The sequence below is a fragment of the Babylonia areolata genome, chromosome 3, assembly GCF_041734735.1.
Source record: "Babylonia areolata isolate BAREFJ2019XMU chromosome 3, ASM4173473v1, whole genome shotgun sequence".
Lineage (NCBI taxonomy): Eukaryota > Metazoa > Mollusca > Gastropoda > Neogastropoda > Buccinidae > Babylonia > Babylonia areolata.
Genome location: NC_134878.1, coordinates 64,397,410 through 64,422,630, shown reverse-complemented (window position 1 = coordinate 64,422,630; position 25,221 = coordinate 64,397,410). Strand labels below are relative to the sequence as shown.

General features: G+C 42.8%; 2 protein-coding genes across 2 annotated transcripts in view; one reads left to right on the top strand and one right to left on the bottom strand.

Moving 5' to 3' along the window:
• The first annotated feature begins 483 nt into the window (after positions 1–483).
• LOC143280683 (beta-1,3-galactosyltransferase 5-like) lies at positions 484–6,181 on the top strand. The gene is made up of 2 exons (XM_076585420.1): positions 484–561; positions 2,411–6,181. The coding sequence occupies exon 2, from the start codon at positions 2,449–2,451 to the stop codon at positions 3,484–3,486; it is 1,038 nt and encodes a 345-aa protein (XP_076441535.1). The 5' UTR covers positions 484–561; positions 2,411–2,448; the 3' UTR covers positions 3,487–6,181.
• A 5,303-nt stretch (positions 6,182–11,484) lies between these two features.
• LOC143280682 (E3 ubiquitin-protein ligase HECTD3-like) overlaps positions 11,485–25,221 on the bottom strand; it is a 52,658-nt gene continuing 38,921 nt past the window's right edge. The window contains exons 13-18 of the mRNA XM_076585419.1: positions 22,779–22,868; positions 21,212–21,415; positions 19,859–19,988; positions 15,638–15,791; positions 14,565–14,633; positions 11,485–12,881 (exon numbers count right to left, since the gene is read on the bottom strand). Coding sequence (XP_076441534.1) covers positions 12,785–12,881; positions 14,565–14,633; positions 15,638–15,791; positions 19,859–19,988; positions 21,212–21,415; positions 22,779–22,868 — 744 coding nt within the window. The 3' untranslated portion in view covers positions 11,485–12,784. The remainder of the gene's footprint in view (positions 12,882–14,564; positions 14,634–15,637; positions 15,792–19,858; positions 19,989–21,211; positions 21,416–22,778; positions 22,869–25,221) is intronic.

Sequence of the window (25,221 nt, the reverse complement as noted above, 5' to 3'; positions counted from 1 at the left end):
GTTGTAGCATATATGGATTTGTCCGAACGCAGTGACGCCTCGATTAGTTAAGGGGACCGAAACTGTCACTCAACAAACGCAAGTGACATGTTCATTGAACTGCAGCTTTAATAAAGCGGTCAGCTGATGGCTTATCGAATCTGTTTCATATTTTGTTGTCAATTTGTTTAAAGGTTGATGTTGAAATCGATGTGAATTGAAAATGTGTTTTTGAGTTCATTAACTGTCGATGTCTTTTTTCTTCTTTTTACCCCCACTGAAATGGACGACTAACGAAACATAATCTTCAGTATCATATGAAGTTTATCCAAAAAACAAACAAACAAAAAACACAAAAAAACAACAACAAAAAGCAAACAAACAAACAAAACAGACAAACAAACAACAACAACAATAACAACCCCCCACACAAAACAACAAACAAACTGCCCTGTATGTAAAACACGGAATGTTGCAGCACATCTTCTGCACACATACTTACACTTTTCATTGGTGCAGCAGACAAGACAAAAGACATGACACTTTTGGAGTTTCCAGTTAATCGACGCTCTGAGAAAAACAGTGGGTGCACAATGATTAGATGATAATGATGATGATTTTTAATAGTAGTTTTCTTTATTATGCACCGACCCGTCAATACAAAAATAACACCTTTCTCTCGGATCTTGACTGCGTCTGAATCAAATTTTGCATGTTCTTGTACGTATCGAAAAACTGAATGGATTTAAAAAAACAAAAAAAAAAACCAAAACAAAAAAACAACAAAAAAACCTGAGTGTGAGGGGGTGAAAGAAAAAAATGGGTCGAGAGTCTACAAGAAGCCTGACAACTATTGCTGCTGTTGAGACTACTACAAAGTGAAGTAGACAACTTTAACTGCGAAACTGAAACATAACAAAAGAAATCACATTTTTCATCAGACTCACATTGGTGATACTGGCAATTATCTTTTAATTTTGTTGTTGTTGTAGATTTAATTGTTTGTGAATGGTACAGTCTGCACTGCACAGTGATTTCTTGTGTCAGTTCAAGAAAGCTCATTGTGCCAATCTTGGCTCGCACTCTCAATGATTTTTTTTTTATGAAAGAAATTTTTTTTCTACTATAATTATTGTAAATGTTTATGAATGTGGCAGTATGTAAGTACTGCTTGCTGTCCTCATATCTGTTATTCCAAAGTAGTCTGTGCACACATAATTGCTCATGTCCACATGTTCTCTTTTCTGTGCACCTGATGTGTTTTCATGTGTTCAGTACACATGCATTGTACAGTCAGAATAAGTAATCCTGCAGAATCGTAGTCTTGTAATATTTTAAAAAAAAAGTGATCACAAAAATGCTTGGAACGAAAAAACCCAAATAAATGAGTTATCACAATATCATACATATTAATTATTATTATTATGAGCATTTACACCTAATCTTGAAAATAAGCCCTAGGTGTTTACAAATAGAACACATATGAAAATATCAAAAAGGAAAAATTGAACACAAGATACCAAACATCATTAAAAATTATTCATCCCCCAACCCCTACACACACCCACAGACACCCACAATACACACAAGCGCACGCACACACACGTCATAGTACACAATCAAAAATACTACCACCAAATTCTGAAACTATCAAAACTCTCTCAGTCACTAATAGTCATTTTAGTTCATATTGGAAAGGGATGAGCTGTTGAGAATTAATCAGGAGGGGAAAAGGTGGGTCTTCAGACTGGATTTGAAAGATTGCAGCAAAGATTAGTGACGGAGAGGCTGAGGCAGTTGATTCCAAAGAAAGGGGGCTTGGAATGTAAAACTGCATTGGCCATACGATTTGGTTTGAGCAGGGCGGATCCTAAGCATACGGGTGTCATGTGTTCATGTTTGCATGTGCATAAGTACTTGGCATGCATACACATGAACAAGTACTAGTGATACACAGATCAACTCACAACCATTTTGAAAGAGTAATTTGTAACTTTTTTTTGTTTTTTTGTTTTCTATTACTAGCTTACCACAGTCAGCATTGGTGGGTAAGTATTACGTAATATGTCTTGTCTTTAGGGTGTGCTGCCTCAGTGCAGTGCTAACTCTTTTTTTTGTCTTTAACATTAGGTGTGTTTGTTATACTGTCAAAGTGGATTTTTCTACATAATTTTCCTGGGAACCACCCTTTGGTTGCCATGGAATCTTTTACATGCGCTAAGTGCATGTTGCACACATGATCTCTGTTTATCGTCTTGTCTGAAAGACTAGAACCCAGATCATAACTCAAGGCCAAGTGGAGGGGTGGGGGTGGGGGTGTTAGAAATTCCAGTATGTATATGGGATTTGAACCTGTGGACCCTCGCTTCTTAGTTGGGTGGGTCACCACTAGGCTGCCTATTCATTCAACAGATTTTCTTCTGTGTTGTAGATCGACACGATGCTGGTCACTGACTGACCACCACTACCATGGGCATCCCTCCTGCGGACGCCAGCCTGGGTTTTGACCCAGGGGTCTACCATGTCAACCAGCCTGATGTCTGCGTCCAGCACTCCGAGGTGCTGCTGCTGGTCATCATCAGAACCATCTTCGCTCACTTTGACCGCCGCACTGTCATCCGTGAGACGTGGGCCGCCCGGAAAAGTTTCCACGGTTCCTTCGCTCATGTTCTGTTTTTCTTTGAAATGTCAGACAACAAGCACATTCAGGAGTCCATCGAGCGAGAAAGTGTCATGTGCAAAGATATTGTGCAGTACACCATGCAGTATCCTGAGCACACCAACTTGACGTTGAAGACGTCCGTGGCAGCGCAGTGGGTGGGGGAGTTTTGCCCTCAGGCCAAGTTCGTTCTGGTGGCTGATGACAATGTGGTGGTGGACATCTTTAAAATTCTCCCTTTTTTACGGGACCAGCTGGAGACAGGCAAGGTGATGTCGGACTCAATAGTGCTGTGTCATTACCGAACCTCGGCCCATGAAATGCTTCTTCCTAAACAAGAGACTGTGTCGGACAAGGACCACCATTTCTGCAGTAACGAAGCATTTGTGGTGTCGCCCTCGGTGCTGGAACAGCTGTACCTGACCATCCAACTCAAAGGCATGGACCTGAAGCAGCAGCACTTATGGCTTAGCCAGATCGCTGAGGCGGCAGGGGTCAGGTTCTCCAACACGTCCCAGCACTTCGCCGGCGCCAGGAAGAAACCGTCGGTGCTGAAGACGTTCATGGCCATGGACTACGTGTCGAGCTCCGTGATGATCGGCATTGTGAGCGAGGTGTTCCAGGGGAAGGAGGCCACCATCATGCGACACATCTGGCGCATTGTGCAGGAACACCACACCAAAATGCAGATCTCCAACGTCTACCACGCCCAGTTCCCGCCACACAAAGGCCACGACATTGGAGGGGTCAAGTTCATGGCCATCATCTTGATGTGTGTGGATTTTGCGGTGGTGGTGGTGATTTTTGCCTTGATTTTTTGCAAAAAGAAACGTAAGAAATGGTGGTGAAGATGTGGATTACCAACACTCAGAGACTTGTTGTGTTTTAGTTAGGTACAATGATAGTGTTTGTGGGAAAGTTTTTGAGATGAATGTTAACACAGTAGTGTGAGTTCGATTGAATGGGTTGAGAATGAGAGCAAATACAGTAGTGTGAGTTAGATTGAATGGGTTGAGATCAGTGTATGGTGCAATTGTAGGTGTCATAGTTCAGGGATACTTTTGCTGCATATTTAGTTTGTATGAGCTTGCATGTATGGATGTATGTATGTGTGTGTGTGCATGCATTTATTAAAAAGTATGTGTGAATGTCTTTACATGCATGTTTATTCAAAATCAAGTGTGTTGTAATTAAATATGTTCAAATGTATGAACACATAATATATGCATGATATTTGTTATGGCAGGTGTTTTTTTTTTCTTCCATTTTTTGTATGTGAAAATGCAGCTGGGTATAATTGTTGTATCTAGATATCAGAACATTTCAACTACCTTGTGCCTTTTGCCACATTGTCATTGTGGTCCCTTTATAATTTGTTGTCAGACTCAGAGGTATGCAAGCAGAACATTTTGGTTGGTTCTGATAATATTGAGTATAAACCTACTGACCAAGATGTGAAATCATGCTGATTACTCACACCTGCAACCATAGACAGATGTTTAGGTATGTATATATATATATATATGTACACACACATCACAGGTTCTGTTCAATGCATACACCCATATTTTTGTAAAACTAAGACCCCAGTAAGAGTTGGCGTTTTCTGTTTAAATGCAGATGATCGCAGTTTTCTTGCCATTGTTCAAGAGCTGAATGAATGCAGTTTTTACTGTCTGTGTCATGGTTGTGGAAGCTGCAGTGTGGTAATTGTATATATCTTAGTTTGATTATTTGCACAACATTTCTTTTTATACATTTTTTCAAACAAGAGGAGAGTTGTGTGTGCACATGTGTATTAATATGTGCGTGTTTCTCTGTAGTTTGTGCACATGTTGTAATATGTCTGTCACCTGTCAGAATGTTTAGTCTGTATTAGTGTATACATGCTTGTACAAAGGATACACACATTTTTACTGCATTTTTGTGGATTTATACTGGAAAACTTCAGGAAAGAGACTGACTTTTATAGTACTTTCGTAAAAAAAAAAAAAAAAAAAAAAAAAATGCATGTCATTTAATATTGATCTTAGCTGTCTTAGAAGTTAGATGTTTTGAAAACATTTACTTTGTAGATCTTGTACTGTTGGTCTGTTAATTCATGAAGGCAACATTTTTAAAGAATTATTTTCAAGTCTTGTTATTTAAAAAAAAATGTTTACAGTTGAAAAGTAGTGGTGCTGATTGTGTTATGCTTTATTTTTGTCTTTAATTCTGATAATTCATATTTGAAAGTTTGCATTGTTATTTTTTTTGAGTCATTGATTTATTGCTTTATGTTTATTCTTGATTTTAATTCTGACAAATCATATATTTTTTATCATTAAAAATGTGAAAGTTTGCATTGCAAATTTGGGTCAATCTTTTGGGTATGATGAGATGATTAATCTTTCATTGAAAATATATATTCCTTGCTAATTTTTTGAGTCACTCTTTTGGATAAAACGAGATGATTAATCTGTTGTTGAAAATATATATTGACTGATATAATCTCTGTGTTAAACTGGTTAGAAAATGAAGTAACTTATGTAGTGTACAACTGAAATGAAAGAAGTAATGACCTAAGTATTTAGCAGATCAGATAGTCTAGCAGTAACAAATTTGGATTAAAATTTTTTTTTTTTATATAACTTTTGTTTCCATTTAAGATGATGGTTTTGACTGCATGTGAGGCAGGGAAATCTGAAAGGAGCACAAAAACAGAAGGTATACTTCAATATTGAAACAATCAACAAAGAAGCACACTAGAAAGTTTTTAACATTTTATTTTAAAGTACTTTGACTGGACAGTACAATACAGATGAGTCTGTTTTTGACAAGTGTTTCGTCAGACGGGGACAATAATAAGATGTTTAAAAACCTCTGTGAAAGAAGAAACACATGCAGGAAAGTAAAAAGTGATTGGAAATTAGAATTGAATAGTTTGTTGCCATGAAACCTTGAAGTTTGTCACGGAATGATACACTAAGTGCATTGGGTTATGCAGCTGGTCAGGCATCTGCCTAGCAGATGTGGTGTAGTGTATATGGTTTTGTCTGAACGCAGTGACACCTCATTGAGAGAAACAGAAAGTGAAGCAGAAAGATACATGTATACAAATGACAAAGGGAGGTGGAGAGTGGAGAAGAGAGGGGGGGAAATAAAGGAATAAAGATAGATTGACAGCTACATAGGTACAGATAGGTAGATAGATAAATTTTAGCAGTTCTATGTTTGCTTAGCGTTAAGAATTTTCCAAAGTCTGTAACTGTGTAAGTCACACAAATTTCCATAGACTTCGGAAAATTCTTAACGCAAAGCAGATGTAACGCAGCTGCTATTGCTCATGCAACCCCTTCAGCTCTGCTCTGTTTTTTTTTGTTTTGTTTAAAGTACACATCACTTGTAGTGTATTTACTTGTCTGTATTGTATTGCCTGTTTCACTCTTTCCAAAATTCTTTTTTTTTTTTATATAATGTTATTGCATATAAACTGAGACATCGAAAAAGATAAACTCTTTTCTTTCCATATAGAAATGTATTTAAAAAAATGGACTAAAATTTTGGACCTTGATTTTGAGAGTCATTTGAGAAAATGATGAAAGGTTTTCAACTTTTATTCTCTTCCTACTGTGTTTGCACAAAGTGTGTGTGTGTGTGTACATTAATGGACTCTCACAAGGAAGTATTTGTATAGCATACAGTGAATAACTTCTTTTTGGATTTAGTTTTACTTGGAAACTAGCCATTTTTCTGTGCACCACAGTTCACACTCACACCCATACACACACACACACCCACCCACACAATCCATTAACCTTGAATCAGCAAATCAACACCAACATAAAAAGTCCAAAAGTCAACTTTAATAATGAACAGTTATTTATTATGTTTGACATAAAAAAAAGCAGATTTATGAAGACAGAATATAACAGGTAACAGATAAACCACTGACTGCAAGTCTGATCTATTTCCCAGCATACACACTGTATCACAGAAAAGACAGATGATTATGATAATCCAAAAACAAACAGCATACACAAAACAAACTGTATCCGTAAGATTGATAAGGTAACACAACTGAAGAAAAACAAAACTGACGAACGGCTGATAATTGTAATGGGTGAAAAAATCTATTAAAAAACACACCAGACACCTGATAATCGCTATACGTGAGAAAATCGCCACAACCGGTGTCAGTTGACCCGTACACATTTACAACACCTCAGCTCAACCTACTGTACACAGGTACACACATCTTTTCATCCTTTGTGAACAGGTGAAATAAATAAGTACTGATGAACATGAGACTGGCTGAACCAAAAAACGTCCTTTCTCATTGAAGAAAGATAAAGTCTGGACTGATATTAGTCTGACCATTGTTACTTAGTTGGTCTCCTGAGCAGACAACATCCATTTGCATTCAACACAAACTGGAAGGGAGGTGAAAATAATGGTAACTTTGGTGAAGTGGGAAATAACAAACATGAATGGACTAAGTTCACAATGCCTGGAAAATGTCTGAACTATTTCTGATTGTAATTTACCGGTGTGTGAGTGTGTGTTAGTTAAAATGAAAAGTGCTGAAAGAAATAAGACTTTTTATATTACATTATTATCATTTCTATTCAACAGTCTGAACATATTACATTGTTTTTTCTACTCAACAGTCTGAACAAGTAACTATTACACAAATGGCAATGGGACAACCCCCCCCACCCCACATTATACACTATTTATGATAAAAACAACAACAACAACAACAAAATAACACACTAGTTATAATTGATATATATTAGTATTACTGTTGTTCATGATTCATGGAACCTGTATGGCTTTCTATTCTTCAACTGTTCAACTCTTCAAACATTCAATCAATCAAAAATTAGGCAAAACATTCAACACCAGGATTCAATTACTGGTGTGGTTGATATATACACCATAATAATAATAATACATGCTGTAAGAAAAACATTTATCAGAGAAAAAAGAAAAGTGGAGAGAAAGGTGGAGTTTGTATTATACTCCATGTTTGGTGATAAATATACTTGCCATGTCAAACTCGAATTTCACCAAAGAACATTTTGATAAATACTGATACAGTTGTGATCCCAATCAAAACAATGTTGACTCTTTCACCACCACAGGCAACTGAAGATGACATCAAGAGGTCATGTTAAACGGACTGTTGTTCACATTGTAACAAAGCCGGATAGCTGCAGCCAACTCTCCCGCCCAAAAGCAAATCTGTCAACCTTCCCCCCTTCAAAAGCTTGAAGTGAAATAGTCCACTTGTTTTGACATAAACCAAATTGTGTGACTTTTGGCAAACAGTTGTAACTGAGCATAACATAGGCTTGGCACTGAAAAGATTCATGAACCTCTCTGACAATGCCCAATGGAAAGTGATCAACCCCCCCCCCCCCCCCCCCCCCCCCGACTCTGAAACAGGAAGAGGGAACACCCTTTACCTCTCGCTTCACTTACAAAGGCATGCAAAGTCGGGGCTTTTTCGGCCAGTGGCAAAACAGCCCCTTCAGTAGAGATGGTATTCATTCTGTTGGCTGAAGGTCTACAACCAGATCTGGTCTGGATGTTTTCCTTACACGGCCATGGCTTCAGCAGTCCAGGAAGAGATGGATGAATGGAAGGACTTCAGCATTTTTCACATTTCTGTATTGGCATTTTCTTTCCCATTTGCTGTTTCATATCAAGACAAATGCTGCATTTCCTTTTTCTACATATACTTGATCCCCCCCCCCCCCCCCCCCATTCAAGAGAACATTAAATTTTGACAGTCTATCTATTCCTTTGAAGCTGTGACATCCACTGCACAAAGAGACAGGCAGAGAATGACACAGAGAAATGGGCTGAAGTGACGTACGTCTCGACAACAACCACACACACACACACACACACACATTCTCTCTCTATCTCTCACACCACACACACACATTTGCAAATCAATACACTGAGTGAGCAAAAAAAAAAAAAAAAAAAAAGAAAAAAAGAAGCAAAACAAAAAATGTGAAAAACTAACAAAACAAATTACCATATGCTGGCAATTTGACACAGTGGGCTGGCAGCAACACCTGTTCCACAACAACATTGCCAGCTGACGATAATCCTTACATTTTGCCAGTTCAACACAACATTGCCAGCTGACGATAATCCTTACATTTTGCCAGTTCAACACAACACTGCTGAAACGCTATTACACAACTCTGAATCTTTTTTGTCATTGTTGAAGCATCATACCACACTCACTATTAAAGAAAAAAAAAAAAAGTTTCAGTTTCAAGGAGGTGTCAAAGTGTGCAGTGAGCCACACATGCCACACCACATCTGCTTATAATACCCCACCCCACCCTGCCCCCAAAATGAAAATAAAAAGGCAGATGTCTTAACGTACATGTAAACCCAAAGAACAGGTCAGGTGTTGAAAAAAACAGACTACAGAATAAAATAGGTGTGACCTGACTGCTCACCACCACACCAAAGGCATATCTTTAAAACAGTTGGTCATGACCACATACTTTTCCTGTTGGTTACCTAAATCCAGGATGGCAAACAAATAAATCCTTATATATATTACATGCCTTGTGTATGACATACCCCTACACACAGTGAGAGATGGATGGCAGGCTTATTGAAGAAACGAAAAAAAGACAGCAACTGAGCAAGCCAAACTTAACAACAAAATGAAGAGAAATCACACAAGAATGGGGTGAATTAAATAGAATTATGAATCCATATATCAAGATTTGCAAGCTGGATTCAACAAAAGGACCCCCTCCCCCCTCTCCAACACACTCATACACACACTGACCTCACACACACGACAAACTTATCAAGACAGCTACCTGGGCAAACTATTTCATGATCAGTCTCTTAAGCTATAGTATACACACACTGGTATCTAAAAGTATATTTAGCAAACAGGGTACTGCTCACACATAGCATACTTGGCGTTTATTTTGTGGCAAACTGAATGAATGAAAGCTACATGAAAAACGTATCCACAAGTTGAGAACTTGTGATATGTGTTGAACATGTACTGATGTTGTACATACCACAATCACACTGTGATGCTGTTTATGTGAAACAGTTTTTCCACTAGAAAACAGACTTTCAAAATGAAGAGGAGAATAGTGACCTTGATCATAATTACTGTCAGCATGTGATATTATGCACATCATTTCCAGCAACGTGCAGAAAACCCCCCAAAATTCAATAACAAGTTATCAATCACTACTACCACGGATTCACACTAATTTTCTGTGCTCTTAATGATTTCTCTCCACAAACTTTCTTGGTCCAATGGTACATAGTTAACACACACTGATCAACACACGATGAATATTTAAATGTTTAAACTTTGTCCCTGAACTGACAAAATGATGCATGGCTGCATGTAAACTTGTGTTGGAAAGTTACCCAGTAAAAATAAACCTCTCCCTATTGCCTCATCCTTTGGTACTTCAGCAGTGGTAGGCTGCGACTGGCATGTTTGGTTATTTTGGTGCCAGGGCCTTTTTCATGCCTGGCATCACTTGGCTGCTGATAAAATCCTTCACTTCTACCTACAAGGACATAACGCTATGCTCCAACAGGGCAGAAAACTCTTCCTCACTGGATCACAAGTCCGGTGTCTACCTGAATCAGCTGCTCTAGCTCCTGTTAAAATCTTTTTTAAAGCCTTTTGGGAATGCTCCTATTTCTCCAACCCACTGATCAGCATCATGAAAGATAGGGTTTTTTGACATGCAGACCTGATCTTCAACCTCCATGTACACATGCAAGACACCAAGACATAGGTTTCAGTGGACCTTGACCGAAAAAAAAATCTTCCTGTCCTTAACTGACTAGGTGATGCTGAGATTTCATCTTCTCCAGGATCTGAAACTTGTATCATTTTTTGTTTTATAATACATCTGACAGCTGGCTCTTCCACAGAACGACAAACATCAATCAGCTGAAGAATCTGCTGTGGTTTGTGTAAGCTGGATATTTTCACTGTTTCCACAGTCCACTGAATGCTGTCATGGTATTCACAACCTAGAATCTTGAACTTGCATGTATGATCCATGCGCATACACATAAAGGGGGTTCATGCAGCAGCAGGTCTGCCCATCTACTGACCTGGGAGACAGGGGAAAAAAACAACTTTCATCCTTCACCTACCTGGTGTTCCAAACCTGGGATTGAACTCAGGATACTCGGACAACAAGCCAGCGCTCTGACCATTTGACTGTTACACCTGTCACTGTGCCGCTCACCTTTGATTCGGCATGCTGTGATGGGCGACTAGCCACACACCACACACACAGGGCTGTCTTGGTGTTCCCTTACACAGTGTGGGGGTCTGTTGTGTGACATTTCTATGTGCTGTGTTCACACATGTTGAGACACCAATACACACACACACACAAAGATCCATGTAAACACACAAACACACGTCTGCACACATACGAGCAAAAATTCATTTTCAGGCAAACACCCCTTCACTCACTAGAAATTCACTCTAATGTATAAAAAAACCAGATAGATATTCATAAAGACACACAGACACACACATATACAGAGCTTTGTGAATCGTTCAGGTAGTTTACATCAGCAAAGTTCACTGAGCAGACACAGTTTGTAGGTTTTGATGTATAATACACAATTACAACAACAACCACCACCTCCAACCCACTACCCACAGGGAATCAGTGAAAAAGAATAAATCCAAAGAGAGGGGACTGGAGAAACCTCAACAAGTGTGTTAAGTAACTACCGCTGACAATCTTTTGTTTCATTCTCATCTCCACACATCTTCCCCCCAACCCTACCCCCACACCCCCCCCCTTCCAACTGTTGTTCAACCTTTCCCTGGGATAGGGTAAAACAAAGGATGACTGCTCAGTTGATAAAACTAACATATCGGGAATGTCTGTCCAAAAAAGAACAGCGGGTTAAGAAATAAGACTCTGATGATAAATGTGGACATATGCAGCCTGCTGTTGGTTTTTTTTTGAACAAACTTTCCCCACCCATTCTAAAACCTATTCATACTCTGCACAAAGTCATCATTTTTATCATCTCATTAAGATACCTGCAGGGAAAAACAAAGCCGTCTGTTTCTAGCACAGATTTAATGAAGAAAAATCGATGATGAACTGTAACAGTTGCTTCAAGTATCTCATTTGTTTGTTAATAAGGATAAATACTAGGAAACAAAATCCTCTATTTCTAGATCTTTTAAATAGACAAATTAAACAAAAACCATATGCTTCTAACAAGTATATCTGAAAAATCAAATTAAACAAAATCCTTTGTTTCTAGCTAGTATAGAACATGAAAAAAGTGAGAAAAAAGAAGAAAAAAAGAAGTTATTTTTCAGGCATTATTTTCTCTCTGGGTTAATTTCAAACCTCCTCTCCTGTCTTGTACACAGGCCCAACATCATCTTGCTGTACAAATCTGCAAACCAGGTACCTTCCTCTAGGTTTTTTTTTCAATGTGGGATTTAGAAAAAAAACACCCAAAACATGGATGTGGAAAAGATTTTGGACCAGGTTAATTCAAACAAATGGGCAGGGATATCCTGTCATTGAGTCACTCTATAAAAATAAGTACACAACAGACCTGCAAACTGAACAGCCTTGTACAATCCTGGAGGGAAGGGCAGGGGGAGGGAAATGAGGATGGTGATTGACAATCAGCAGTTCAGTTCAGGCTGTAGTCCCCATTCTCCAACCTACACACTGCATCACGGAAAGCCAGACAAGAAAGCCATCACAGGAAAGAGAGAAAAGAGAAGACTACCATCAGGAAATAAATGCAAAAAAAAAAAAAAAAGAAAAAAGTCTTGACAAACAATTAATCAACTGTACATTCCCACACACGCACACACACACACGAAAAAAAAAAGGATGTTGATTTTTTTCCTTCTCCCTAATGCAGCATGTTTCATATAAAAATGACATCATCATAAGCATCTACCATATTTGGTCATGACGCATCTCTTCAAAACGCTTCTCCACGCAGAACCGGGACACAGGTGTTTTCCTTCACAAGCCCTGACCCCCATCCTCTCCAGCCCCAAATCTTGCGTCACCTTCAATCAATCTATACTTCCTGAGTCTGTGATATCGTGCCGTCACTTGGGGGTCTCACACGCTATCAGTCTTCCCATGATCCTTCCCAGGGGTTCATGTCTGTGTCGATGGCGATGCAGTTGTAGGCAGCGTAGCGCAGCTTCTCTTCACACACTTTGGCACTGTGGGAAAAACCAGTGTAGCATGGTCAGCTGACATTTGCTGAGATGCAGTCACTCAAAAACGATCGTCCAAAATAATAATAATAATAATAATGGTATTTATGTAGCGCTGAATCTTGTGCAGAGACAAATCAAAGCGCTTTCGCACCAGTCATTCACACGCATGCATAACTGTAAAACTGGAGAAACTGAAGACAAGGAAGAGGCAGGGAAGGGAGGCTATTTTGGGAAGAGGTGGGTTTTAAGGCCAGACTTGAAAGAGCTGAGTGTGGAGACTTGACGAAGCGAAAGAGGAAGTTCATTCCAGTTGCAAGGTCCAGAGACAGAGAAAGAACGGCGGCCAACAGTCGAGAGCTTGAATCTGGGTATGGAGAATGGAGAAGGCTAGTGCACGAGTCAACATCACAGTGCCCTGACGGTTCCCCACAGAGTGAAGGGACCAAGCAAGCATGGTCAGCTATCGGCTCAATGCTCATCATATATCAGTGACTGACATAAGGCTTAGAGTTGGGCCAACAGCAAAGTGAGAGTTGCATGACCAATGGTTTCTCCTCTGCAATGAAAAGGAAATTTTCTTCCTAAAATTACGTTTAAGTAACATACTTAACCGTGACCCACCAGTGCAGACTCCAGCAGGGGTCTGATTCCTGTCCTGTGCAAACTACCACCCGCCTATGCGGAGAAAACGAAAGTAGCTATGGCCGATAACCTCCCGAAGTAGGTTACCTCCCCTGTGCAAACTACTACCCGCCTATGCGGAGAAAACAAAAGTAGCTATGGCTGATAACCTCCCGATGTAGGTTACCTCCCCTGTGCAAACCACTACCCGCCTATGCGGAGAAAACGAAAGTAGCTATGGCCGATAACCTCCCGAAGTAGGTCACCTCCCCTGTGCATCTCTTGCCCAGCGTCCTTTACAGCTTGGTCTTGTGTCAAATTAGGAGGCCAGATTGCAATGGGTCTTTGTGCAGCAGCCACGGGGGCTGGTTGGAAGCATCCCAGTGCTAAGTGTCCTAAAGCCCTCTTGGCTGAGAAAGTGGGGACATGACTTGAGCAAGATGCTCTCCAATATCATCACATTCTTGCCCAGACAGCTGGGAAACAATTGACTACCATACGTGGTGAGCGAAATTTCAAAAGAATATGCAAACAAAACCAAACATATTACTAACTGCTAACTTTTTTCAAAGCAGATTTTTTTTAATGATATTCTGGAACAAATATAGCTATTCCAGAATGGTTGACATGCATGCTGAATTTAATGTACAGAAATTCCATTGAAGAAAATTAAAAAAAACCCACAACATGACATCACAGAACTACAATGACATCAAAACATGCAGCGTGAGGCATATTTTGTTGATGATAGCGTACTTAAAAGAACCCACAGCAACAAGGGAGTTATCCCTGGCAAAACTTTTCAGTCAATTCCACTCTAACATACATATATGGGTGTGTACGCATGACTGAAACTTGACTGAATGACACAGGAAATGAAGGACCAGCACCAAAATGCAGCTGTCAGTTGGCTATACCCAGCTAGGCAGCCTGTCGTGCAAAGGACTCTGTGGTTGTAAAGTGCTTAGAGCTTGGGCTTTGAGTGAAGATACATGCTGTAGAAAAGTTACTAATTACAAATGATATCTCAATAACAATCATCAATAACAATGCAGGCTATCTCACCTGGAATAGTAAGGCAGGTAGAGCATATTGGCACAGGTTGATGACTCGGGTAGAGAGTCGATGGTGTCACTGCACAGGGACGCACTTCAACCATAATCTCCATGAAAATGCACACTTCACTACAGCCAACTATTCCGTATCAACAAACAAAACAAAACAAAACAAAGCCAAAAGCCAGACACCATCCACAACTACCCCATGTTTCATCCCATCTCCCATACTTGTTGTTTCTGTGTAAACCCCACTCACACAACCATCATCACCAGATCCACACCACACCCTTTCACTCATGTAATGGTTCCACATCTCTCTTCACACACACACACAACACACACACACACACAACACACACACACACCTGCATGTGCGCAAACATACACACACGCACCCATCATATGCATTCAGCGATTCGCTTTTCCAGCTGATTGTACAGACACAAGCAGTCACAATCAACACACACAAATTCACATAAACACACGTGTACACATACACAAAGACCCACACAAACGTGCAATCACACACACATACACTCACACATAAACAACACTTACACACATACACAAAGACCCACACAAACGTGCAATCACACACACAAACACTCACACATAAACAACACATATACACATACACAAAGACCCACACAAACATGCAATCACACACACATACACTCACACATAAACAACACTTACACACATACACAAAGACCCACACAAACGTGCAATAACATACACAAACACTCACACATAAACAACACATATACACATACACAAAGACCCACACAAACGTGCAATAACATACACAAACACTCACACATAAACAACACATATACACATACACAAAGACCTACACAAACATACATTCACACACACATACACTCACACATAAACAACACATATACACATACACAAAGACCTACACAAACATACATTCACACACACATACACTTACACATAAACAACACATATACACATACAAGAAGACCCCTACAAACATGCATTCACACACATACACTCACACATAAACATAAACATACACACACAAGCACAAACACACACACACACACAAACGCTCACCCTTTTCCTGTCGAGATAACAAGAGGGGCAGGTAACCTCCGCCGACCAGTGACAAAACGTAGAAAGCGACTTCGGTCCTCGTTGGAGAATGCCTTCAGGGCTTCCCATAAATACTTCACTCGGATGTCGGTCTCTTCCAGATCGTCATAGTATGCTGCAACAACACGGGATGCCAAGTTAGGGGTCCAGACAATCTTTTGCGGTGAAAAAAAAAAAAAAGACAAGAAGGTAACGTCTTGCTTTAATGTCCTCATCATAGTGCGCCCCCTTTGTTGTTAATTTCGGCAACCATTTATTTGTATTTGTATTTGTATTTCTTTTTACCACAACAGATTTCTCTGTGTGAAATTCGGACTGCTCTCCCCAGGGAGTTGTATTTGTTTTTCCTATCGAAGTGGATTTTTCTACAGAATTTTGCCAGGAACAACCCTTTTGTTGCCATGGGTTCTTTTAAGTGCGCTAAGTGCATGCTAGCACACGGGACCTCGGTTTATCGCCTCATCCGAACGACTAGCGTCCAGACCACCACTCAAGGTCTAGTGGAGGGGGAGAAAATACCGGCGGCTGAGCCATGATTCGAACCAGCGCGCTCAGATTCTCTCGCTTCCTAGGTGGACGCGTTACCTCTAGGCCATCACTCCACCCATTTTGATTATTGTCAGCACTCAGGGCCCTTGAACTAAGGGGTGAGAATGCATTCTAAATCTCCTTTATCATCATGATTTAACGTCCAGTCTTTCACTCAGACTGGCAGAGGCCCCCTGCAATGGAAGGAAAACAATTTGCTGTGGCATCCACAACACTACATCCCAGCAGCAAGTCTTTAAAGCGTTGGACTTTTAACCTGAGGGTCCTAGGTTCCAATCCCTGTCACTGCCTTTCCTGTGCTCCGGGTGGAGATTCTTCCTGTTCACCCAGGTCAGCCGGTGTGCCCACCCACCACTGCCTGAACCCTCTCTGTGTGTCCACACACACACACACACACACACACACACGCACACGCACAAACACACACCCACACCCACATGCACACACACACACACACACACACACACACACGCACACGCACACACACACACGCACACACACACACACCCACAGAAAACATCAAATGATTACGTTAAAGATCCCATAATCCATGTCACTTTTCAGTGGGTTATGGAAACAAGAATTTAACCCAGCATGCTCACCATGTGCAGCATGCACTTAGCGCATGTAAAAGAACCCATGGCAACAAAAGGGTTGTTCCTGGCAAATTTCTGAATAAAAATCCACTTTGATAAGGAAAAACAAATAAAACTGCAGGCAGGAAAAAATACAAAAAAATGGGTGGCGCTGTAGTATAGTGACGCGCTCTCCATGGGGAGAGCAGCCCGAATTTCACACAGAGAAATCTGTTGTGATAAAAAGAAGTACAAATACAAATACCCCTGAAAAAAGAGTACAGCTGCTGAAGTGGTGGCACATAAAAGCCCCCTCATAAATACAAATGAACATGGGTGTTGGGGCCCACCAACACAGACCAAGAAAAAGAGTCCTTCCAACCAACACAATATGCTGTTGCTGGGGACACCCGAACGAAAGACGATAACACTTTGAAACAAGCCATTCCACTGTCACTTCTCCGTTTCAGCTGGTGACAAGGCTGTGAGACACAACTGACAGCTGGTGACAGCTGGTGACATGGCTGTGAGACAGAACTGACAGCTGGTGACAGCTGGTGACATGGCTGTGAGACACAACTGACAGCTGGTGACAGCTGGTGACATGGCTGTGAGACAGAACTGACAGCTGGTGACAGCTGGTGACATGGCTGTGAGACACAACTGACAGCTGGTGACAGCTGGTGACAAGGCTGTGAGACACAACTGACAGCTGGTGACAAGGCTGTGAGACAACTGACAGCTGGTGACAAGGCTGTGAGACACAGCTGACAGCTGGTGACAAGGCTGTGAGACACAACTGACAGCTGGTGACAAGGCTGTGACACAACTGACAGCTGGTGACAAGGCTGTGACACAGCTGACAGCTGGTGACAAGGCTGTGAGACACATTGAGACACAGCTGACAGCTGGTGACAAGGCTGTGAGACAACTGACAGCTGGTGACAAGGCTGTGAGACACAGCTGAGAGCTGGTGACAGAGCTGTGAGACACGACTGACAGCTGGTGACAAGGCTGTGAGACACAACTGACAGCTGGTGACAAGGCTGTGACACAACTGACAGCTGGTGACAGAGCTGTGACACGACTGACAGCTGGTGACAAGGCTGTGAGACAACTGACAGCTGGTGACAAGGCTGTGACACAACTGACAGCTGGTGACAAGGCTGTGAGACACAGCTGACAGCTGGTGACAAGGCTGTGAGACAACTGACAGCTGGTGACAAGGCTGTGAGACACAGCTGACAGCTGGTGACAAGGCTGTGAGACACAACTGACAGCTGGTGACAAGGCTGTGAGACACAGCTGACAGCTGGTGACAAGGCTGTGAGACAACTGACAGCTGGTGACAAGGCTGTGAGACAACTGACAGCTGGTGACAAGGCTGTGAGACAACTGACAGCTGGTGACAGCTGGTGACAAGGCTGTGAGACACAACTGACAGCTGGTGACAAGGACTGCAGCATAGTCTGCTGGGCCAGACTGCACGACACCATATTCGCGGCGCTAAGTCTGCTTAAGTTAAGGATGTTCCTAAGTACATGGGAATTGACAGTGGAGTTTGGAACATTCTTAGCAATAAGCAAACTTAGCGCTCACACAACCCACCCATGGAGACTTGTTTTCTCCTTTGCTGGGAAGCAGTGTGAATTGAATCATTAATGTTGTGCTTTTCTCCCGCTTCACCTCTACACTCCATCTCGCTCACTACGATCGGCTTCGGATCCACTCTGTCTACGCATACCCAGATTCAAACACTCGACTGTTGGCTGCCATTCATTCTCTGTCTCTGGACCTTGCGATTGGAATGAACTTCCTTTTTCGCTTCGTCAAGTCTCCACACTCAGCTCTTTCAAGTCTGGCCTTAAAACCCACCTCTTCCCAAAATAGCCTCCCTTCCCTGCCTCTCCCTTGTCTTTAGTTTCTCCAGTTTTAGAGTTATGCATGCGTGTGAATGACTGGTGCGAAAGCGCTTTGATTTGTCTCTGCACAAGATTCAGCGCTATATAAATACCATTATTATTATTATCATTATTATTAAGTGTGGAGGAGGTAGGTGGCAGGATGGTCAAGACAGTGTCCGTTGAGGGTCTGGGTTCCATTCCTACCCTCACCCTGTGTTCCCCTGTGTGACAGGAACAAAATCAAACTGAGCGTCTAGTCATTCGGATGACACGATAAACTGGGGCTTCCGTCTGCAGCATACACTTGGTGCACTGAAAAAGAACCCATGGCAACAAGAGTGTGTTGTCCTCTGTAAAAGAAATGTACTCGCATATGTACACAAATATATAAGTACGCACTAAAGGCCTGACTAAGCACGTTGGGTTATGCTGCTGGTCAGGCATCTGCCTAGCAGATGTGGTGTAGCGTGTATGGATTTGACCGAATGCAGTGACGCCTCCTTGAGAGACTGAAACTGAAAGTGGAGGAGCAAAAAAGCATCAGCCTTCTGGTTCTCACAACATTTAACTGGATTTTATTCACAATTAAAAAGAAACAGCAAGAGTTTGCTTAGCCGTATGAAGAGCACAGGAACAGGAGTCATAATGGCTGCCGGAAAAAGAGGGCGCTAGTCAGGGGGGCAAAGGGGAGGTTACCTACTTCCGGGAGGTTATCGGCCGTAGCTACTTTCGTTTTCTCCGCATAGGTGGATAGTAGTTTGCACAGGACAGGAATGTCAGACCCCTGCCGGAGTCTGCATTAGTGGGTCACGGTTAAGTATGTGTAATTAAATTTGCTTTTCAGTTTCAATTTCTCAAGGAGGCGTCACTGCGTTCAGACAAATCCATATAGGCTACACCACCTCTGTCAGTGCATGCCTATCATATCTGTGTACCTATCAGAGCGGATTTCTTCTGCAGAATTTTTGCCAACACGACCGTTGCCATGGGTTATTTTCCAGTGCACCAAATGCATGCTGCACACGGGACTTCGCCTTATCCTCCCATCCCAACAGATGCTCAGTTTGATTTTTCCAGTCCTGCTGGAGAGAAAGGGTGAGGGTGGGAATGGAACACAGCCCCTCAGGGACAGTGCATGTGACAAGAGGACGCACTGGTTTTCTTCAAGGCCTCAATGGTGATCTGGGGGTCTCCGCACACCCGTGTCTCCAGCTCCTGCCAGGTCAGCAACTCCAGCACTGCTTCCGGGACCACCGTCATCAGCCCCTTCCTGATGGCTGCCAGCTGTAGACAGGGAGAGAGAGAGAGAGACACAGAATCACTTTGAAGTGTATTGTATGGCACTGTTTAAGCCCCCTTCCTGATGGCTGCCAGCTGTAGACAGGGAGAGAGAGAGAGAGACACAGAATCACTTTGAAGTGTATTGTATGGCACTGTTTTGTGTTGTACATATTTCATCAGCCCCTTCCTGATGGCTGCCAGCTGTAGACAGAGAGACACAGCCCGCTTTGCAGTGTGTTGGAATGTACACTATTGTATGGTGCTGTTTTGTGTTGTGTATGTCATCAACCCCTTCCTGACGGCTGCCAGCTGTAGACAGAGAGACACAGCCCGCTTTGCAGTGTGTTGGAATGTACACTATTGTATGGTGCTGTTTTGTGTTGTGTATGTCATCAACCCCTTCCTGACGGCTGCCAGCTGTAGACAGAGAGACACAGCGTGCTTTGTAAAGTGTTGTAATGTGCTGTACTGTTGTATGATGTATGGTGCTGTTATGTGTTGTGTATGTCATCAACCCCTTCCTGACGGCTGCCAGCTGTAGACAGAGAGACACAGCGTGCTTTGTGAAGTGTTGTAATGTGCTGTACTGTTGTATGATGTATGGTGCTGTTATGTGTTGTGTATGTCATCAACCCCTTCCTGACGGCTGCCAGCTGTAGACAGAGAGACACAGCGTGCTTTGTAAAGTGTTGTAATGTGCTGTACTGTTGTATGATGTATGGTGCTGTTATGTGTTGTACATGTGTCATCAGACCTTTTCTGACGTCCGCCAGATGTACACACACACACAGACACATCTCTGCATTAAATTCACAAACTACAGAAATACCCCTACATCATAGAAAACGACGCTCACTCTCACGCACTCACATGAGCGAACACACACACACACACACACGCACACTCCAACAAACACTCCCACACCCACCCACACTCTCTCACACATACAATCACATTTACACACGCTTACACACACACTCACACTCAAAACACCCACCCACACTCACATACCTACACTTACACACACAGAGACTCACACATCTCCCCCCCACCCCACACACACTCCCCCCCCCTCGCCTCTCCCCCCCTCCACACACACACACAGACTACACCCGCCCCTTGCCACCCTCCCCCCCCCACACACACACACACACACACACACACACACACACACTCACAACACACAACACAAGACCCACACCACCACTGCACACAACAAAACCCACCTGTGCCTCGCACTCTGTCATACGGACACGCTTCACCTCCTCCACGTAGCGCCCCCTGGAGGCAAAGTCCAGCGGCTTGGGGTTGCCGTCCTTGTCCACTTGCAGCGCCACCTGTGACCCGTTGCTCAGAGTGAGGCTCCAGTCGCGGGACAGCGCCGTGAAGGCCTCCTCGTCCATGGTCATCATGCTGTCAATCAGCTGTACCTGCGAGTCAGCGTCACCATCTTTTAGCTTCACTTCCACTTTTGACGGACGCAATAGCCGAGTGGTTAAAGCATTGGACTTTCAATCTGAGGGTCCCCGGTTCGAATCTCGGTAACAGCGCCCGGTGGGTAAAGGGTGGAGAATTTTCTGATCTCCCAGGTCAACATATGTGCAGACCTGCTAGTGCCTGAACCCCCTTCGTGTGTGTACGCAAGCAGATGATCAAATACGCACATTAAAAATCCTGTAATCCATGTCATTGTTTGGTGGGTTATGGAAACAACAGCATACCCAGCATGCACACCCCCACAAACGGAGTATGGCTGCCTACATGGTGGGGGGTGTAAATATGGTCATACACGTAAAAGCCCACTCGTGTACATACAAGTGAATGTGGGAATTGCAGCCCACGAACAAAGAAGTAGTAGTTCCAGTTTCTCAAGGTGGTGTCACGGCCTTCGGACAAATCCAAACACGCCACAACCACATCTACCAGCCAGACACCTGACCAGCAGCACAACCCGGTGCATTTAGTCAGGCATTGAGTGCATGCGTATATGTCAGAGTGGATTTCTTCCAAAGAACTTTGCCTGAGGACAGCCAACACTCTCATTGCCGTGGGTTCTTTTCAGTGCCCCAACTGTGCGCTGAGGACAGCCAACACTCTCATTGCCGTGGGTTCTTTTCAGTGCCCCAACTGTGCGCTGAGGACAGCCAACACTCTCATTGCCGTGGGTTCTTTTCAGTGCCCCAACTGTGCGCTGAGGACAGCCAACACTCTCATTGCCGTGGGTTCTTTTCAGTGCCCCAACTGTGCGCTGAGGACAGCAACACTCTCATTGCCGTGGGTTCTTTTCAGTGCCCCAAGTGCTTGCTGCAGACACAGGACCGTGGTTCATCGCCTCATCCGATGACTTGATGCTGCTTTGACTTGCCAGTCCAATTTGGGAGAAAGGGCGAGAGCGGAAAACAAACCCTGACCCTGACAATCAATGTACTGACAGACAGGCTTCCTGACCCCTTGTGCCACCTAGCATTCAGCACTGCTGCTTTTAGTCCAACAGACTCATGTCCTTTAGATATAACCACACAAACCCCATGCTTATCCCAGGGCTAGGCCTGCCTCAACGCTTCCCGAACACAAAGCCAAACCAAACTAAAAAAACAAAACAAGAAAACCAACAACAAAAAGAGTGCTATTTGGATGCTGAAAGTCACTGGTGGCTATCCCATCATCAATGTTCAGTTTCCAGCACTTTATTTTTCACTTTGCTTTGGAAATGCATAAATTCTGGGGTTTGTTTTGTTGTTGTTGTTGTTTGTTGTTTTTTAATGCATTAAGGGGAGAGAAGCAAGTCTTCACCTCGGCCGAATCCAGCGACTGGAAGTCCCGTGTCCAGGAGGTGCTCTCCCCTACCAGTTTCTTCCACACAAACGATGGCAATGATAATACCTGGAAAAGAAGAGAGAAAAAAAAAAAAGATGATGAAGATATTAAGGGAAAACAATATGTGTTCATCTTTTAAATACTGCTGCGTTATGACAATGACTAAGAGAATCAGGTTTAATGAAGACTAAAGGTCTTATAGTCTTTTACAGCCACTGGAGCAGGTAATTCATATCCACTGTGTCTAGGGCCTGGCACAGGAAGGCAGGGCCAACACTCTCCTTGTATATATGTAATACTTTTATTGTATAACCTTTATTATAGTGATAATATTACTAATAATGATGTGGGTTTTTATAGCGCCTGTTTTCTAAACAGGGCTGTAGGTGCTTAAAAAAACAAAACAATGGGGGTAAACAGAACCACACACACACACAGACACAAGTTGTTACACCACACACACACACACAGACACAAGTTGTTACACCACACACACACACACACACACAGACACAAGTTGTTACACCACACACACACACAGACACAAGTTGTTACACCACACACACACACACACACACAGTTACCACACACACACAGACACAAGTTGTTACACCACACACACACACACACACACAGACACAAGTTGTTACACCACACACACACAAACACACACAAGTTGTTACACCACACACACACACACAGACACAAGTTGTTACACCACACACACAAGTTGTTACACCACACACACACACACAGACACAAGTTGTTACACCACACACACACACACAGACACAAGTTGTTACACCACACACACACACACACACACACACAGACACAAGTTGTTACACCACACACACACACACAGACACAAGTTGTTACACCACACACACACACACACAGACACAAGTTGTTACACCACACACACACACACAGACACAAGTTGTTACACCACACACACACACACACACAAGTTGTTACACCACACACACACACACACACAAGTTGTTACACCACACACACACACACAGACACAAGTTGTTACACCACACACACACACACACACAGACACAAGTTGTTACACCACACACACACACACACACACAAGTTGTTACACCACACACACACACACACACAAGTTGTTACACCACACACACACACACACACACAAGTTGTTACACCACACACACACACACACACAAGTTGTTACACCACACACACACACACACACAAGTTGTTACACCACACACACACACACACACAAGTTGTTACACCACACACACACACACAGACACAAGTTGTTACACCACACACACACACACAGACACAAGTTGTTACACCACACACACACACACACACAAGTTGTTACACCACACACACACACACAGACACAAGTTGTTACACCACACACACACACACACACACAAGTTGTTACACCACACACACACACACACACAAGTTGTTACACCACACACACACACACACACAAGTTGTTACACCACACACACACACACACAGACAGACAAGTTGTTACACCACACACACACACACACAGACACAAGTTGTTACACCACACACACACACACACACACAAGTTGTTACACCACACACACACACACACACACAAGTTGTTACACCACACACACACACACACACACAAGTTGTTACACCACACACACACACACACACAAGTTGTTACACCACACACACACACACACACAAGTTGTTACACCACACACACACACACACACAAGTTGTTACACCACACACACACACACACACAAGTTGTTACACCACACACACACACACACACAAGTTGTTACACCACACACACACACACACACAAGTTGTTACACCACACACACACACACACACAAGTTGTTACACCACACACACACACACACACAAGTTGTTACACCACACACACACACACACACAAGTTGTTACACCACACACACACACAGACACAAGTTGTTACACCACACACACACACACACAAGTTGTTACACCACACACACACACACACAAGTTGTTACACCACACACACACACACACAAGTTGTTACACCACACACACACACACACACAAGTTGTTACACCACACACACACACACAGACACAAGTTGTTACACCACACACACACACACACACAAGTTGTTACACCACACACACACACACACACACACAAGTTGTTACACCACACACACACACACACACAAGTTGTTACACCACACACACACACACACACACAAGTTGTTACACCACACACACACACACACACAAGTTGTTACACCACACACACACACACACACACAAGTTGTTACACCACACACACACACACACACAAGTTGTTACACCACACACACACACAGACACAAGTTGTTACACCACACACACACACACACAAGTTGTTACACCACACA

Excerpts from the sequence above, each read along its gene's own strand:
- LOC143280683 (XM_076585420.1), top strand. The coding sequence starts at position 2,449 with ATGGGCATCCCTCCTGCGGACGCCAGCCTGGGTTTTGACCCAGGGGTC.